The sequence below is a fragment of the Ranitomeya variabilis genome, chromosome 3, assembly GCF_051348905.1.
Source record: "Ranitomeya variabilis isolate aRanVar5 chromosome 3, aRanVar5.hap1, whole genome shotgun sequence".
Lineage (NCBI taxonomy): Eukaryota > Metazoa > Chordata > Amphibia > Anura > Dendrobatidae > Ranitomeya > Ranitomeya variabilis.
This window is the reverse complement of record NC_135234.1, coordinates 52502447-52517857: the sequence shown is the minus strand read 5'-3', so window position 1 is coordinate 52517857 and position 15411 is coordinate 52502447. Positions and strand designations below refer to the sequence as shown.

Genomic DNA, 15411 nt, shown 5'->3' with positions numbered 1-15411 from the left:
GGTTTCCATTGCTACATTTGGAGTATATTTCTTAATTGATGAAGCAAATATCCTGACGGCATCTAAGGTTTTCACCACAATCTCGTTATTTAATATCCTGCGTCTTCCATTGTTTGATTTACCCACAGTGATCTCATTGGTGGTCCAGGTAACGACTCCTTCGTATGCCTTTTTTTTAAATATGAAAGTCTCTATAAATGAGGGTTTACACTAAGGATATGTTCACACTGCATTTTTCTGGCGTTATTTGGCTGAGACTGTATACTATAACAATGCCGAAAAAAGCACTTACCCAACAATTAAAAGAGTCTTATTATTAATTTGTATGGTAAAACGATGCCAAGCAAAGTTCACATTCATTCTTCTGGAAGACACGCCATACTTTACAATTGAAGTCAATGGGAAGGCGAAAAAGTTGCCTTAGGGTCTTTTTTGCCATTTTGTCAGCATTTTTGCGTCAGAAAATACTAGCCTGTTGTTCACTATATAAGGGATTTTAGAAAACATCAGTAAAAAGACAATCAAAAAATGCTGAGAAAAACATTGAAAAATCAATCATAAAATTACTAAAGTGTAAAAAAAAAAAATGTTAAAAAAATTCCAAAAAGGAGCAAATCCTGAAGTGTTTTCTGCTTGACAAACGGATCTTTTACCCACTGCCAAAAGGCGTAGTGTAAATCTACCCTAAGTAAAATGCTGAAAGGAAAAGTTGCTTGTGGACAGGGCCGTCCGGTAGAAGTAAACCCCTGTTTGGTTCCTTTTCTAGACTCGAGTTTCTCTAAATCGACTACAACACTTTCTTTGCGGTGAAGAACTTGCCCCTGAAAATGTTGAAACCAACTACAAAGGAAGTAAGTGGACATAAAACTTAAAGAATGTTTGCTATTTCATGGTGATTTTACTAAAAACATTATATTTTTTTCTGCATTTTATCATGTGCACAGATCACGCTGTTGGATTCCTCGGGGCTTCCTTCCAGTGGGAAACAAATGGAGCCTCCGTTCTAAAAGAGTAAGAGAAATGGCTGTGTGCACTGCAATAACTGCAGACGTACCTGCCCAGCCTGGAGGGAATGTCCAACACCGAACACCCTGATTCTGTACTGATTATATTACCTATCTTCATACTGGTCTGAGCTTCATTTTTCTAATACAGAGCTACAAATCACCAAAAAGTCACGGTTTTGTCTGCCCACGGTCACCACTAGGGGGAGCTCAGGAGCAGCGTGCAATGAGTTCAGCATAAATATTACATGACTGCCTCCAAAAATGTGTACATAACTCTTGGGGTTTGGTCACACTACATCTTTTTCCAGTGGTCAAAAACATACTTTTTTCAAGCAAAACATACATCGGGGAAGTCTACTTTTTTTTTTCTGGCTTTTTATAATATTGAAGTTTTTGGAGGGTTTTTTTTTGCGTGTTTTGGTCTCCTCCTGATTATTTTATTTATTTATTTTTACATTTTTCTGTGTTTTTCGTCACTATTTTTTTTATCAACAGTAGGCAATCCCGGCTTTTGAACAGCCACGAGACATGCAGCCGCAGCCACTCGAGCATTTTTTTTCCACGCCGAAAATAGTCGATTAAGACACGAGTGTGCTCTGATAACAACTTATTCGAGACCACATACTCATCACTACTGCCAAACTAATTTTTTTTTTTTATTATGTGAAGAGCGAGACTTACAGAAGGTATTTTTTGGCATATGCAGGTGGAGTTGGTGGCTTATATACGTGTTGTTGTACTGTGGTAATAGAGCAGTTAAAGGGAATCTGTCAGCAGGTTTTTGCTACCTTATCTGAGAGCAGAAAGTTGTAGGCAAAGAGACACTGATTCCAACGATGTATCACTTAGATTACTGGCTGCAGCAGTTGTCACACAATCAGAGTTTTTAGATGTAGGGTGCAGCAGAGCTGAGAAAGCTAACCCCGCCCACACCATGCCCTGTATGTACATTGTCTGTACACAGTGAGCTGCTTATCACATGACAGGGCGGAGTCAGACTTGCAAGCTCATGCCAGCTAATCACAGCAATGATAATCACCAGGCAATAAACACCATTGACTTTTACATATAATGTACTAAAAAATGTGAAGGAAAAATCCAAGTTGTGTGGAAATAAAAAAAAAAAAAAGGTTTGGTTTTAACAAATTAATTTGCAGTAAAAATGACAGGGCATCTTTCTTCTACGGGTCAGTAGAGGCATGTCATTATTAAATCTATATAGTTTTTGTTTTCATCTTACATCATTTACATCATCATCGCCTCTGACCTCCCAATGCCAAAGTGAGAGGCATCAGAGAACCTATGTAATCCCAAAGAACAGAAACATAATGTAGTTGTTTTTTTTTTATTTTTTTATTCAGTCTTCATATAAAGATTCCTGAAGGCTCCTTGATCGCTGTTGTTGGCCAAGTTGGGTCTGGAAAATCGTCCTTCTTATCTGCGATCCTCGGGGAGATGAATAAACTAGAAGGATCTGTGCAGAGACAAGTAGGTCTACAGTTACTGTGCAAGTTCATGTGTATTCGCTTCTCATATTACAGCGTATTGTCGGCCTAGAGAAGAATGTCATTTATTGTACGTATCTTTTCATCTTCTATTTGTTAATCCAAACTTGGACTTTGGGCATGGGGAACAGAAAAGGGCGTTCACCAAGCTGTTCCCGCAATGCAATTGTCCAAAATGTCTTGTATGCTGAATTATTAAGATTTCACTTCAGTGGCACTAGTCCGGTTCCAAAATAACACCCCATAGTATTATCCTCCGCCACCAAACTGTATGGTGGGCACAGTGCAGTCAGGGGGTAACGTTCTCCTGGCATTCACCAAACCCCAATTTCTCCATCAGATGCCCGACAGAGAAGTGTGACCCCGTCAGTGACTTAGGAGGGAAGAAATGTCATGAATGGCTCCTATTACAGGACCATGCTGGTATCAGTGGGCTCTTTACCGTCAGTCATTCTGTCACATGTTAGTAACTCCTATTCATCATATTCATGAGTTCCATATAACCACGTCCCCACCAATCCGTGGTGGTGGCGGGCGATACAAAGCTCAGTATTCAGAGAATTGGTAGATAAGAGTGATTTTAGCAAAATTGCAGCAAGCAACAAAGTAGGTGAGACATCACTGGAATTATGATTTCTGCCCGCACACTTCTCTCAGATGGGGTAGGAAATAACTTGTGACAGATTCCCTTTCAAGAACCTCGTTACATGACTTGTCATATAAAGCAAAACTATAACCAGACTTCTGTTAAGGGTTTTTGCCCCTCATCAGTGCAAAGCAAGATAAACCTGCTGATAAAGCATCTGTATCAAATATGCCATTGATGTTTTAAAGCTCTCTAATAATTTATAATATTCTGCTTTCTAACAACTAGGGCTCGGTAGCCTACGTGTCACAACAAGCGTGGATCCAGAACTCCTTATTTCAGGAGAACATCCTCTTTGGTCAGACCCTGAATAAGCCATTTTACGAGAGCGTTCTAGAAGCGTGTGCTCTCCTGCCGGACTTGGAGCTCTTGCCACACGGAGACCAGACTGAGATTGGCGAGAGGGTGAGACATCTTTATCTAAATGCTACGCAATAGATATATACGTTACCAAAAAAAATCTATTAATGTGCTTTCATCAATTGCATATAATGACATTTTTAAATATTATAGCAATGTTGTGTTTCTCATTTCATCTAACTTCTCTAAGCCATGGTGGGGGCGTGCTTTTATTTTTTTTTTGAGTGTTGCTGCTTGCTTATGATTGGTCGGCATCATACAGGGGGAAGAAGTACACGCCCCCAGTGAAAACTGTCTGATAACTTTTTTAAGTCCAAGTAAATGTTAACTCATTAGGTGCCAAATACTTTGATTGCGAATATCTCTGTAGCAAAGAGGAAACCCACTATTACATCCAGTGTCCAGTTAATCATGAAAAGTTTGGTGCAAGGTCCACTTTAAAGAGCGAACTAAAATGATGTAAGTTAAACTATATCTTAGAAACTAGAGGTGTTTGTCTATCCAGTGCAATGTTCTGAATCCGTGCTCCAAAGAACCCCAGGAAGATGCCATGAAATTTTTTTTTCGGTGGTCTGTGTTATTAGTCTCCATGAACTACAGCCCAATCCCCAAAAGACAAGGGAGTAACCATATGTGCAGATTTATTAGGGAGGATACTATTAACCTTTCCTTTTCAGGCATCCAGTAGAGCTGTCATTCACTTGACTGTCCTGTTTTAAGATATTGAGATGACTCTGCTAGTATTGTCCCTATCTGTGCAGCAAAGCTCGCAATGAGCTACAGACAACACAAAATGTCAGGTTATCGTATGTGCTTTTGGGGCCAGTGTTGAAAATCGGGAAAAACAAAACTCTGACCAAAATAAGGACAATAATTAACACTGAATTTTGAAACTAAAAATGACATGAATATACAAGACAATAGAGGAAATGGTATTCTTGTCCAAGGATATATCTGAAGGCAATTATTGGGGAAATAGGCTGGAGACATCATCATTTTATGTCCATCCAAAAATGTTATCCGTAAAGGGGTTGATTTGTGGGGGTGTTGGACCCCCACTGATCCTTGGATAGGGGGTAACTTTTTTCTTTTTTTTTTTTTTTTTTTAAGTTAAAGGTCGTCCATACAATAATAATGTCATGTCTGTGGGTGCCATCTGCTTATCTGTGTGTATCTTTTGTATACAGGGTGTCAACCTAAGTGGAGGCCAGAAGCAGCGGGTCAGCCTGGCGCGAGCCGTATATAATAACGCCGACATCTACCTGCTGGATGACCCGTTATCGGCTGTCGATGTACACGTGGGAAAGCATTTATTTGATAAAGTTATTGGATACAATGGACTTTTGAAAAATAAGGTATAAATGTATGCGTCATGTGATGCATGGAACACTGCACACTATTGTAAATATTACATATGAAAGGGTTAATTTTATGGCCGCCAATACTGGTCAGTGGTGTCCCGCTACAAACAAAACAAATGTTTCTATATTAGTATAGAGAGAGAGGCCTTTTTATTTAGTGCTTTTATGGTCTTTACCAAGGAGGGAGACGCTCACTGTAATTATGCAGAATTGCACGCCCAAGAGGATCCTGTAAGCCATGCCCTTTTGGTAAAGACCATAAAAATTAGCGTGAAATATAAAGGCTTTTATCTCTGGAGCTGTATGGCGAATTGAAAAAAAATAAGGCTTACTCAGGGGAGCAATGGGAATATACAAAGAGCAAATTCTGTCCACTTTTGACCTGATGACCGGTCCTTTTAAAGGGTCATTGATTTTTACCTTTTTATCCACAGACAAGGATTCTGGTGACGCACAGCCTGACTGTCCTGCCTCTGGTGGACCTTATTGTGGTCATGGAAGATGGGAGAATAGGTCAGACGGGGACATACGCCGAGCTGGTCTCTACCCGAAAAGACTTTGCCGATATGATAATGGCATCTGGAGCAAGGAAAGAAAGTTTTACAGAGATGACCTGTAAGTATTTGCTTTTTTTTTTCTCTGCTGACTCCCATAAAATTTCACAATAGATTTCCTCTTGTAACACAAAAAAGGTTGAGATTAGTGTTTCATAAAGAGACCCATGTACTGTGTAATGTAATTCTTTTCTGTCTAACCTTTAAAATCTTTGTGAATTTCATTGGATTTCTTCTGGTTTCTGTGAAGGCATTTTTATCCCTGTTTTGTATATTTCTATTATTTCTTTTTTCCCTAAATTTCTTTTTTTACCTCCTTCTACATAGAAGTGTAATTCCTTTATTTTGTGTATGAGAACAGGCTATGTACACAGTCATATTGTTTTGTCACCGTTTTCTTCAAAGGGTTATTCTCACATTATTGCTTCAGTTAGACATCATAAAAATAAACAAGTTTCCAATTGACTTGCTTTCATTCTCCTGCAGTGAGAGCTTTTATCTTTCATAGTGTAAAGCTGGTTTACATGGAGCTCGGCCACTCTTGCCTGCCCAGTGTGCGTGGTAGTTACATTCAAGAGATGGGTTAACTCCTAGCATACCAGTCACTTCTCTCCATGCCATTGATTTCTATACAGCTGTCAGCTGCTCACCTCCCTCCCCTCATTCTGACAAGCTGCTGTTATAAATCTTACAATGTCACCAGCCTGCTTGGCTGTTTTTAGAACGGCTCTCCTAAATTCAGCTCTCACTTTCCTGAGCTGTGTGCTTGTTCAATTGCCCTGTTATGTGTAACTATAGTGATATCAGTGTAGACTCCAGAATAAGTCACTGATGGCTGCATGTATTCTAGCAGAACTTGTGCTGAACTTTAAGGTTCTACTAATACTACAGCCCTGCTACTCACCAGAACTGTCACTCAAGTAGGAGAGGCCGTCCTGCCAGAATCCAGGAAGTAAGGAGACAGCTGAGCTCTGAGCTGCTCAAGCGACAACTTCAGATTGGTTAGAGCTTAGGCAAAAAAACAAAAATCTATGGGAACCTGCTCTCACTGATGATCTATACTAAGGATAGGTCATCAATATTCAAGTCTCTGAAAACTCCTTTAAAACCACTTTGTAGTATGTGCTCTGTGCATTATTAGTAATGTGCACATTATTTTTAGCCAACAAAATGAAGAATGCAGGAAATGTAAGAAGTCTGCGGAAACCTCCTGAAGATGTCAAGGTTAAAAAGGAAAGGTATGGTGTTCTATTAATTTAGAATGCAATGTATATAATGGCTGTAAGACAACCAGCTGCAGCAGGAACCTCTCCCCTTTGTCCTGTTTATAATATGATAAATATATTGTTAGGCTCCTCCTCCCTGGCTAAGTCCTATACCCTCCATCATTCTGCAGCCGAAAAGGGAAGGGATGAGCATCCGTACCTTTGATCTTTACAGATCTCTACAACAGACTATCTTGCAGAGTGACTATTATTGTGGGCTGGTTTCTCTCTTGTTCATGGCTATTATTCATTTTTTAGGTTAAGCGTTGCTTTAGGTTAGGTCTTAGATGACCAGAAGTTTCTACTAATTCCCTCTTTTATCTATACATTTGATCATGTGTAAATAGAGGATTGATGAAATTAGAAGAAAAAGGCCTTTTGTGTCCATAGAAAAAGTCTTAGATCTTTTGAGTTCAGCTCCTGAAAACTGAGAGCAAAAACAAGAGTGTTGCGGTTGCAGCACTTTTTGTTCCTTCTTTTTTGTCTTTCTTCACATCTTACGACACCAGTGAGTGTTTCACACCATAAAGCTCTGTACACAGTCATCAAGCACGGACCGATTCAACTCCATTTTATGATCAAAACATCTTTTTATTTCTTTCTTTTCTCTTATTACTATATTTCATATACAATTTGTGGCCATCCTTTTTATTTAAATTTTTGTTTGCAACTGTTTGCTAATTTTATGCATTTTTCTGGACGATGTTGATGTCTTCCGGTCATATGGCATCATAGCTCAGCTTTTTTTTATATGAATGCTGTGTTTATATCCACACTTGTCTGCATCTGCTCTCAACATTGTGGTTTGTCCTGATGTAGAAATGTCGCTTTGAAACGCGATGACGAATAAATTCCATTCCTACATATCTGTTTTGCTGCTCATCACTGAGACTTTAGCCTGCTCCTTTCCAGCCCCACTTGCTGATCCTTCCATCGTCACTCTGGTCTCGGGTCCTCCTGTCATTTTCCAATATAGGAATGTCGGGGCAATCACATTTTTGGCACTTAAGAGCTGCAGTGTGTGAAGGGGGCTGGTTACTCCAATGCATATATGGAGAAGGGGGGCTGACTTAGCCAGTACATAGAAAGAAAAGGGAGCTGGCCACCCCAGAGCATAGAAAGAAAAGGGGGGCTGACTAATCCAGTGCATAGAAAGAAAAGGGGTCTGGCCACCCCCAGAGCATAGAAAGAAAAGGGGGGCTGACTAATCCAGTGCATAGAAAGAAAAGGGGTCTGGCCACCCCCAGAGCATAGAAAGAAAAGGGGGGCTGACTAATCCAGTGAGAAGAAAGAAAAGGGGACTGGCTACCCCCAGTGCATAGAAAGAGAAGGATGCTGACTAATCCAGTGCATAGAAAGAAAAGGGGACTGGCTACCCCCAGTGCACAGAAAGAGAAGGATGCTGACTAATCCAGTGGATAGAAAGAAAAGGGGACTGGCTACCCCCAGTGCATAGAAAGAGAAGGATGCTGACTAATCCAGTGAGTAGAAAGAAAAGGGGACTGGCTACCCCCAGTTCATAGAAAGAGAAGGATGCTGACTAATCCAGTGCATAGAAAGAAAAGGGGGGCTGACTAATCCAGTTTAGAGAAAGAAAAGGATGTCTAGTCACCCCAGTGCATGGAAAGAAATGGGGGGGCTGGACACACCCAGTGCATAGAAAGGGAAGGGAGGCTGGCCACCCAAGTACAAAGAAGGGGGCTGGCTACTTCAGTGCAGAGAAAGAAAAGGGGGTTAGTTTAGCTATTGAAATAAGCGGTCAGCCAGCACCCTTCACACACTGTCTTTATTCAGCAAGTGACGAGAAAATCAGAAGCTGACACCTAATAAAACGTTGTTTTCCAGCTGATTTTAGTCCCACCTACAAAATAAAACTAAGACAAAATTTTGAGTCCTTTTTTAAACTGTTGTTACATCTGATATTTTTGTGGTTTATATATTTCCAGGAAACTGTTTGCCACGTTAAGCGCTCCCAGGATTAATAAAGAGAAGGTAGCCACAGGAAATGTAAGTGCTAGAAATGAGCCAAATCATGGCACACTAAACTAAGAATCTTCTACTGAAAAGATGTCTTCAGACACATCATGAGTGCGCAAGAAGATCCTACTGGGGAACTCTGAGACCTCAGATCACTGACCTTAAAGAGGAACGGTCACATTATTTTTTTTTTAAGCGTAACCGTCGTTTTATTCATTTCATAAATCAATAGTACAAGTAAAAATAAGCAACTTTGTAATAGATCTTATAAGAGAAATCTGCTTGTGTCTCCGCCAAAACTGATCAATAAATATCAATTCTCAGGTAAAATGTGCATTCAGTGAGGACAGATAGGAGATGGCGGTGAGATTCTATACAGAGGGCAGAGACAGAGAGTCGGGAGGAGCTGGAGACAGAGCTTCACCTTCTCCTCTCTGCATAGACCTGTATCTGTAGCAGCCGCCATCTCCGATCTCAGTAATGGAAAAGTCTTCACTGAATACACATTTTACCCAAGAACTGAGAATTTTGCTAATGTCTGACCAGTCGTGGCGGAGAAAGAAGCTGATGTCTCACTGTCTGCCGGTCCAGTGCGGAGTCTCCGCCGCCGCTCCCAGTGTCCTTTATTGTTTACAGCACTGACCTGATGTCAACCCGCTGCTGCCCATCACTGAGCTCAGTAGCTCTTAGGGGCTTATGCCATCAACACAGGCCAAGCTGCTGAGCTCACCGATTGTCTGCAGTGCTGTCGAAGTGATATCCGAGCTGAAAGACAATAGCAGAGATTCAGCGCAGGACTTTTTTTTAAAAGAAATTGCAGATGAGGGGGTTATAAAACCCTTTTAAAGGAGTTTTCTGTCCTGAATCTTTAGGATGGGTCATCGATATCAGATTGGTTGGGGTCCTACACCTCCACTGATCAGCTGGGCTTGGGCCTGGGCCGATCAGCTTGGGCTCTTTTCACGGTATAGTGGCCATTGTGAAGCACCTCTGCAGCTGAGCCCCTACACCCGGCTCTGAGCTGTCCGCAGCATAGGGACGGACATCCCATTTAAACCCCCTTTGGCACCGCTATGTTTTATTGATCTGAATGTGAGGGAAAACACTAAAAAATCATTCACATGATGAAAAAATGGCACCTGGACTGCAAACAATATACATTAATCCTCCGCAGCTAATCAACATTTTAAATGAACACAAGATTCTTAGCTAACATTTTGTTCAAAGTGTAAAAGCCCACTGCCACGACGCGTCAACCTCCTGAGTGGTTCTCTGCTCTGTCAAATGGACCACTGCATGGCGGCCAACACCGTACCAGCAGAAGAAGAGATCCAGGTGCCCAAGAGCTGCCACTGAGCTGAACCATTCCAGTGGTTCCAGGTCTGTTTGGTCACAGTATATTCTGAAACACAGTATAAATGGGTGTCTTCTGCTTGTAGATGAAGATGTCGGTGGTGAAGAAGTACCTGCAGGCTTTTGGATGGTCTTGGGTCTGCTTTACCGTCATTGCATATGTTGGACAAAATGCAATGGCCATAGGACAAAATGTGTGGCTGAGCAAGTGGGCAACTGAGGCCAAAGAGGTGAAAGACCAAACGGAGTGGACCGAGCTGAGGGACAGTAGACTCGGAGTCTATGGAGTCTTAGGCTTTGTGCAAGGTAATGAGATTACGTGTTATGTGTATTACTCTAAAGCATCTAAGACCCCCATTCCTGACTTTGTTGGGGTCTTTCACCTGAAACCTGAATCATGCTTTGGACACTTCTTGCCTAATTGAAGGTTATGAGGACAGGTCTGAACTCCAGGTTTTGGTGGGTCAGACTGAAGCTCTCAACAAAGTCAGTAGCTGGTCTCAGTCTGGGCCCAGGCCTCATCTAAGACATATGTAGATAGGCTTTGGTGGCTTTTCAGAACATGGCGCATGTCCGATCAGTGGCTATCTGTGCGGATGAGAAGGTGCAATACATTTTTAGAGGTCACAGTGGACGGTTCCCAGTAGAAGAAATGTTGGTCAGAAGTGCGGAAGAGAGACTGGGTAGAAAATTGGAGAAGTGCATGTTTCCCAGACCTCCCATTAAAGTCCCTGAGTCATCATTTGTGGGGGGTTTCTAAGTCACTTTTTTTTTTTTTCGACTTGTGGTTTTCACTGATGTTTATCAAAATGGCAGACGCCATTCATGAATTTTGTTCAAAGTTGAAAATTGTCTTTTCTGTCTTTAGCTGGTTTTGTGACTCTTTAGCAGAAAAGGTCGCACATTTCGGAAAAGGTCATAAAATGTGCGTCAAAATCAATTCCGTACATAGTCACTCCAAGGTTGGGGGGGGATGGATTACTGTTACCCCAAATTTAGTGATTTTTTAAAAATAATTATTATTATTTATTAGTCGCATTTAATTAATGTAAAAGCCATAAAAATCAGAAAGCTAACAGAAGGGACAACTTGGAAAAAAGGCGCACCTTATTTAACAGAGTTGTTACAAATGATAAAAAAAAAAAAAGTCCCCAATTTTGAGAGGTATTAACACTAAGAAAAACCTGGTAGAAATATGATGCTGAATCGGGGCCTTAGTCTTATTTGGGATAACCCCTGTAAAATACAGATTTTTCCTGGGAAAGGTAGTTTGTGAAGGAACAAGCCTGGCGCGAAGTCTATCGGAAGACATTTCTGCGGTTCCCTGATACGCGGTATTTTTGTATGTTCACGTTGCTGTAATAATCTGGGATGAGGAGACGAGGCAGATTATACCGTGTTGGACAATTCGGTCTCTTCTGCGGTGATTTTAGGTCTGTGTGTCTGTTACGGGGCCTATGTGATCACCAGAGGTACCATCTGTTCCTCCCGAGCGCTCCACAATCAGATGCTGGACAATATACTGCACCTCCCGCTCCAGTTTTTCGAAACGACTCCAATGGGCCAAGTGCTGAATCGATTTACCAAGGTAAGAGGTTGGGTAATATGAGATCTGCCTTCTTTGTAACTTGCCTGGATCGTTGGATCACAGTTTTAACGTCCTGCATTATCAGGACCGGGAGTCCCCAGGTCAGGTGGAATTTTGGATTTATCTTCTTTAACCACTTTGCGGCCATATAACTATACCTCGCGATGAGCGAACGTGCTCCGATAAGGTGTTATAATATGTCCGAGTCCCCGCGGCTGTTCGACAGCCACAACACATGCAGGGGTTGCCTAAGAAATTGCATGGCTCCACCGTTCTGGTGCCCATCAGTTCATCACAGAGTGCGCCTTGCTTTTGAAGATTTTATTTTATTATAATATTTATTATATTGTCAATAAACTTTGGGGGGGGGTTTCTACATCAAGTTATGAAGCTGGATTTGTGCAATTAGTAAATCCATTTGTACCCTGATTCAAAATAAGAAAATAATAAATAATATTTGGTCTAAAAGATTTTTCATTACAGTTTTTACCATAAACATTAAAGAGTTATTCCCATCTCCAAGATCCTATCCCAATATGTAGTAGGTGTAATAATGTTAATATCAGCAAATACCTCCAATTAGAAATGTAGTATAGTTCTTCTGATTAGCTATGTCGCTTTCCCCATGGGCAGGGCATTGCAGTATCTTTGGTATCCATGGTTACAACCACTTGCATAGTGACAACTAGTTGTTAGTTTTCGTATCCATGGATACCTAAGCTGCAATGCTCTGTACATGACGAAAGAGACATGGCGAATCAGAAGAACTATACAACATTTATAATTGTAGGTATTTACGGTACTAGTAATATTTTTATTATTACACCTACCACATATTGGGATAGGATCTTGGAGATGGGAATACCCCTTTAAATACCATAATTGCTTAATTTTTATTTCATTTCCATACCGCCCTATTACACATCAATAAAAGGCAATAAATGTTGCATGTACCCCAAAATGGTATCAATATCACTGTTAGCTCGCCACACAAAAAACAAAAAAGAAAAATACACCACTTTGGCATCGCTGTGATCATATTGACCTGGAGAATGCTGCATTGCCATTTTTAATACACAATGAAAACCCACGTGAAACCCAATTAAATTAAAAAAAAAAATGAAAAAAAATGGCGACGTGAGTGGCGGATTTTTTTTTTTATCATTTCTCTTCACTTAGAATTTATTTCTCATTTGTCAGTACATTATGTGATAAATAGAATGGTGCCAATGAAAATTTCAATTCCTCCCGCAAAAAAAACAAACTCTCAAAATAGCCATGTCTCTTGGAAGAAGATAAGGAAAGACAAAAATGTTAACAAGTGAAAAAATGCAGCGTCCTTAAGGGGTTAATATTACCCTTGTATAAAGAACTGTATTGTTTTATTATAGGACATCTACATCATTGATGAGCGCTTCCATTACTACTTACGCACCTGGTTGAACTGTATGCTGGACGTGCTGGGGACCATCCTGGTGATTGTGTTTGCTACACCTCTGTTCTCGGCGGCTATTGTTCCTATTGGCTTTTTATACCTATTGATCCAGGTAACATTACATTACAGTTTAGTTCTTCTGTTGAATACTTAGCTCCTCCCCCTTGTTCCTCAGGGGAGGGGTCAGTCCTAGTTGATTTTGTGCCCCTGAGTATTATCCACATGTGTAATAACCACTCAACAGTCGAGGTAACATATAGCAGCAAGTAACTGCCTGACGATTGCTCCCCCTGTACAGATCTTAAGGATCTTGTTTTCATGTTATCACCCCCTCCTTTTACCAGTTAGAGAGCTTTTGTGCTCTGTCACATGTCATTTTTTTTTTTTTTTTTTTTTTTAACTTAGGTGGTCAGTTACACTTCTAATCCCCCCATGAGCCTAATCAGACCATTTGTTGACTCCCATGTTTTGGTCTTTTGAGTTTTGATGACTGCGTGTATTGTACATGTAGGTATCAGGGTCATGCACATCTCCAACTTTTATTCTTCGGAAATGTTCTCCATCTCTGCTTGGTTCAGGCTTTTAGTCACAAACTTGAAATGTTAGGCATTTTACATATAAATTGTCTCTTCAGAGAAGGAAGAAAAATAGAAGTTTAGTGTCCCCTACCAAAAGTAACAATCTTAAAAGTCATCATCGACCCATTCACGAGCCTCGCTACATGAGTTAGGGTAAAAGCCAAAGCAGAATCTCTATTTACAGACACATGTTTCACAGTGTTTGCCCTTCCCCAGTGCAAAGCAAGAGAGCTGATTTTGTTTTATGAGAGGCATCTGAATGGGTGTAAGGGGTAGTGTCTCTCATTGTGGAGAAATCAAAAAAATAATGAAGCCGCACCCTAAAAAAACAATGCCTCTATGGACAGCAGGGTGCCCGTCCTTACCAGGGGATCCATCCCAGTATATAAGTCCAAATCCAATTGAAGAAAGGGACAGCACCACAGCAATGGTGAAAAAACAGCTCTCGTATTTATTCCACCTTCTGCAACGTTTCGGTCCGAAGACCTTTATCAAGCATCTCATTGTGGAGAGTGACCTGCCAGTGTAAGGAGACTTACAGGCCATGCAATGCTCCTCTGGGATATTAAATATGCAAATTGCTTCTTAGAGAGGAAGTGGACTAGAACTCTAGTGCCATCTACTAGAAGTAGCGATCCTATACCTCAATATCTACCCTTTAACGAACCTTGACTTTGTGGTGTTTGCCCCTCATCAGTGCAAAGTATGAGATCGGCTGTATGACCTTATGTTGCCATGAGGTGCTGTTACATATCACATGACATGCTGTTTTAGCAGTAGATATGTGTAACACGATTTATCCCTTTTTCTTTAGAGATATTATATCGCCAGCTCACGTCAGATCCGGAGACTGGACGGGGCCTCGCGATCTCCCATTCTCTCTCACTTCAGTGAGACTTTGCAGGGAGCGTCCACCATCAGAGCCTATGGACATCAAGAGAGGTTCATTGGTCAGAACAAGGATGTGATGAACGAGAATCTACTGTGCTACTATAATAATGTTATCTCAAACAGGTAACGGGGTGTAACGTGTGCTCCGGTAGTCGCCATTACGGCACATTCTGCACGGTGTTATGTCGATCCCTAGTCGGCCCCTTACTGATGCTTATTGGTGCAGTATGGCAGATCTTGCCAGATGTAGTCTCTACAATCCTGAGATATGGCCTCCTCCAACGAGAATATCAATAGTCTTTTATGGCAAGTATGGGCATCTTCTCGAGAACCACGCCAAGGGGCAGATATATCATTGGTGCAAGAGGTAAGGGGGCCTATTTACACCTCCAAAGCAGGTGAGCTTTTTCATTATGATGAGCTATTAGACTGTTAAGGGCCCATATACTATTCTTGCACAGGGGCCCTTTTTGGTCTCTGTCTGCCTGTGACCACACCTACTTGGCTAACAACCCAATTTTATATACAGGGGATAGGTGGATATATCTCAGGAATAGAACAGGGTAGGAACAAAAGAAAAATAACTTCAGATTCAGGAGAACGGACGCATTTACACCAGGTAAAACAGTGGAATATTTTAGGCAAGTGACAGCTCCTGTTTTAAGCTGGATTCGGACTACCGTAGACTGCCAACATTCAGTGCAGCTGAGCCATACGTATCAATTCTCACATAAAAATGGGAGGACTCTCAAAACCGCCGGCAAATCTATGTATGAAATGTTATGTTATTGCCGATGACTGATGTCGAGGTAATGAATTTCATAACATTTTATTTTTTCGTTATGTTTACTGATTTTAATTGCTGTTGTTACTGTCATTATCGAGGGTTGT

The 15411-nt window shown here is 41.1% G+C and overlaps 1 protein-coding gene across 2 annotated transcripts in view; it reads left to right on the top strand.

Moving 5' to 3' along the window:
• LOC143815137 (multidrug resistance-associated protein 1-like) overlaps positions 1-15411 on the top strand; it is a 50297-nt gene that overhangs the window by 21603 nt on the left and 13283 nt on the right. For both annotated transcript variants that reach the window (XR_013223688.1, XM_077294043.1), the window contains exons 9-21: positions 2-148; positions 767-851; positions 945-1011; positions 2369-2495; positions 3387-3563; positions 4706-4873; positions 5314-5494; positions 6596-6671; positions 8645-8705; positions 10115-10334; positions 11462-11616; positions 13008-13163; positions 14444-14643. Coding sequence is in view for 1 of the 2 variants with exons in the window: in XM_077294043.1 (XP_077150158.1) it covers positions 2-148; positions 767-851; positions 945-1011; positions 2369-2495; positions 3387-3563; positions 4706-4873; positions 5314-5494; positions 6596-6671; positions 8645-8705; positions 10115-10334; positions 11462-11616; positions 13008-13163; positions 14444-14643 (1820 nt within the window). In the remaining variant the exon portion in view is untranslated. The remainder of the gene's footprint in view (position 1; positions 149-766; positions 852-944; positions 1012-2368; positions 2496-3386; positions 3564-4705; positions 4874-5313; positions 5495-6595; positions 6672-8644; positions 8706-10114; positions 10335-11461; positions 11617-13007; positions 13164-14443; positions 14644-15411) is intronic.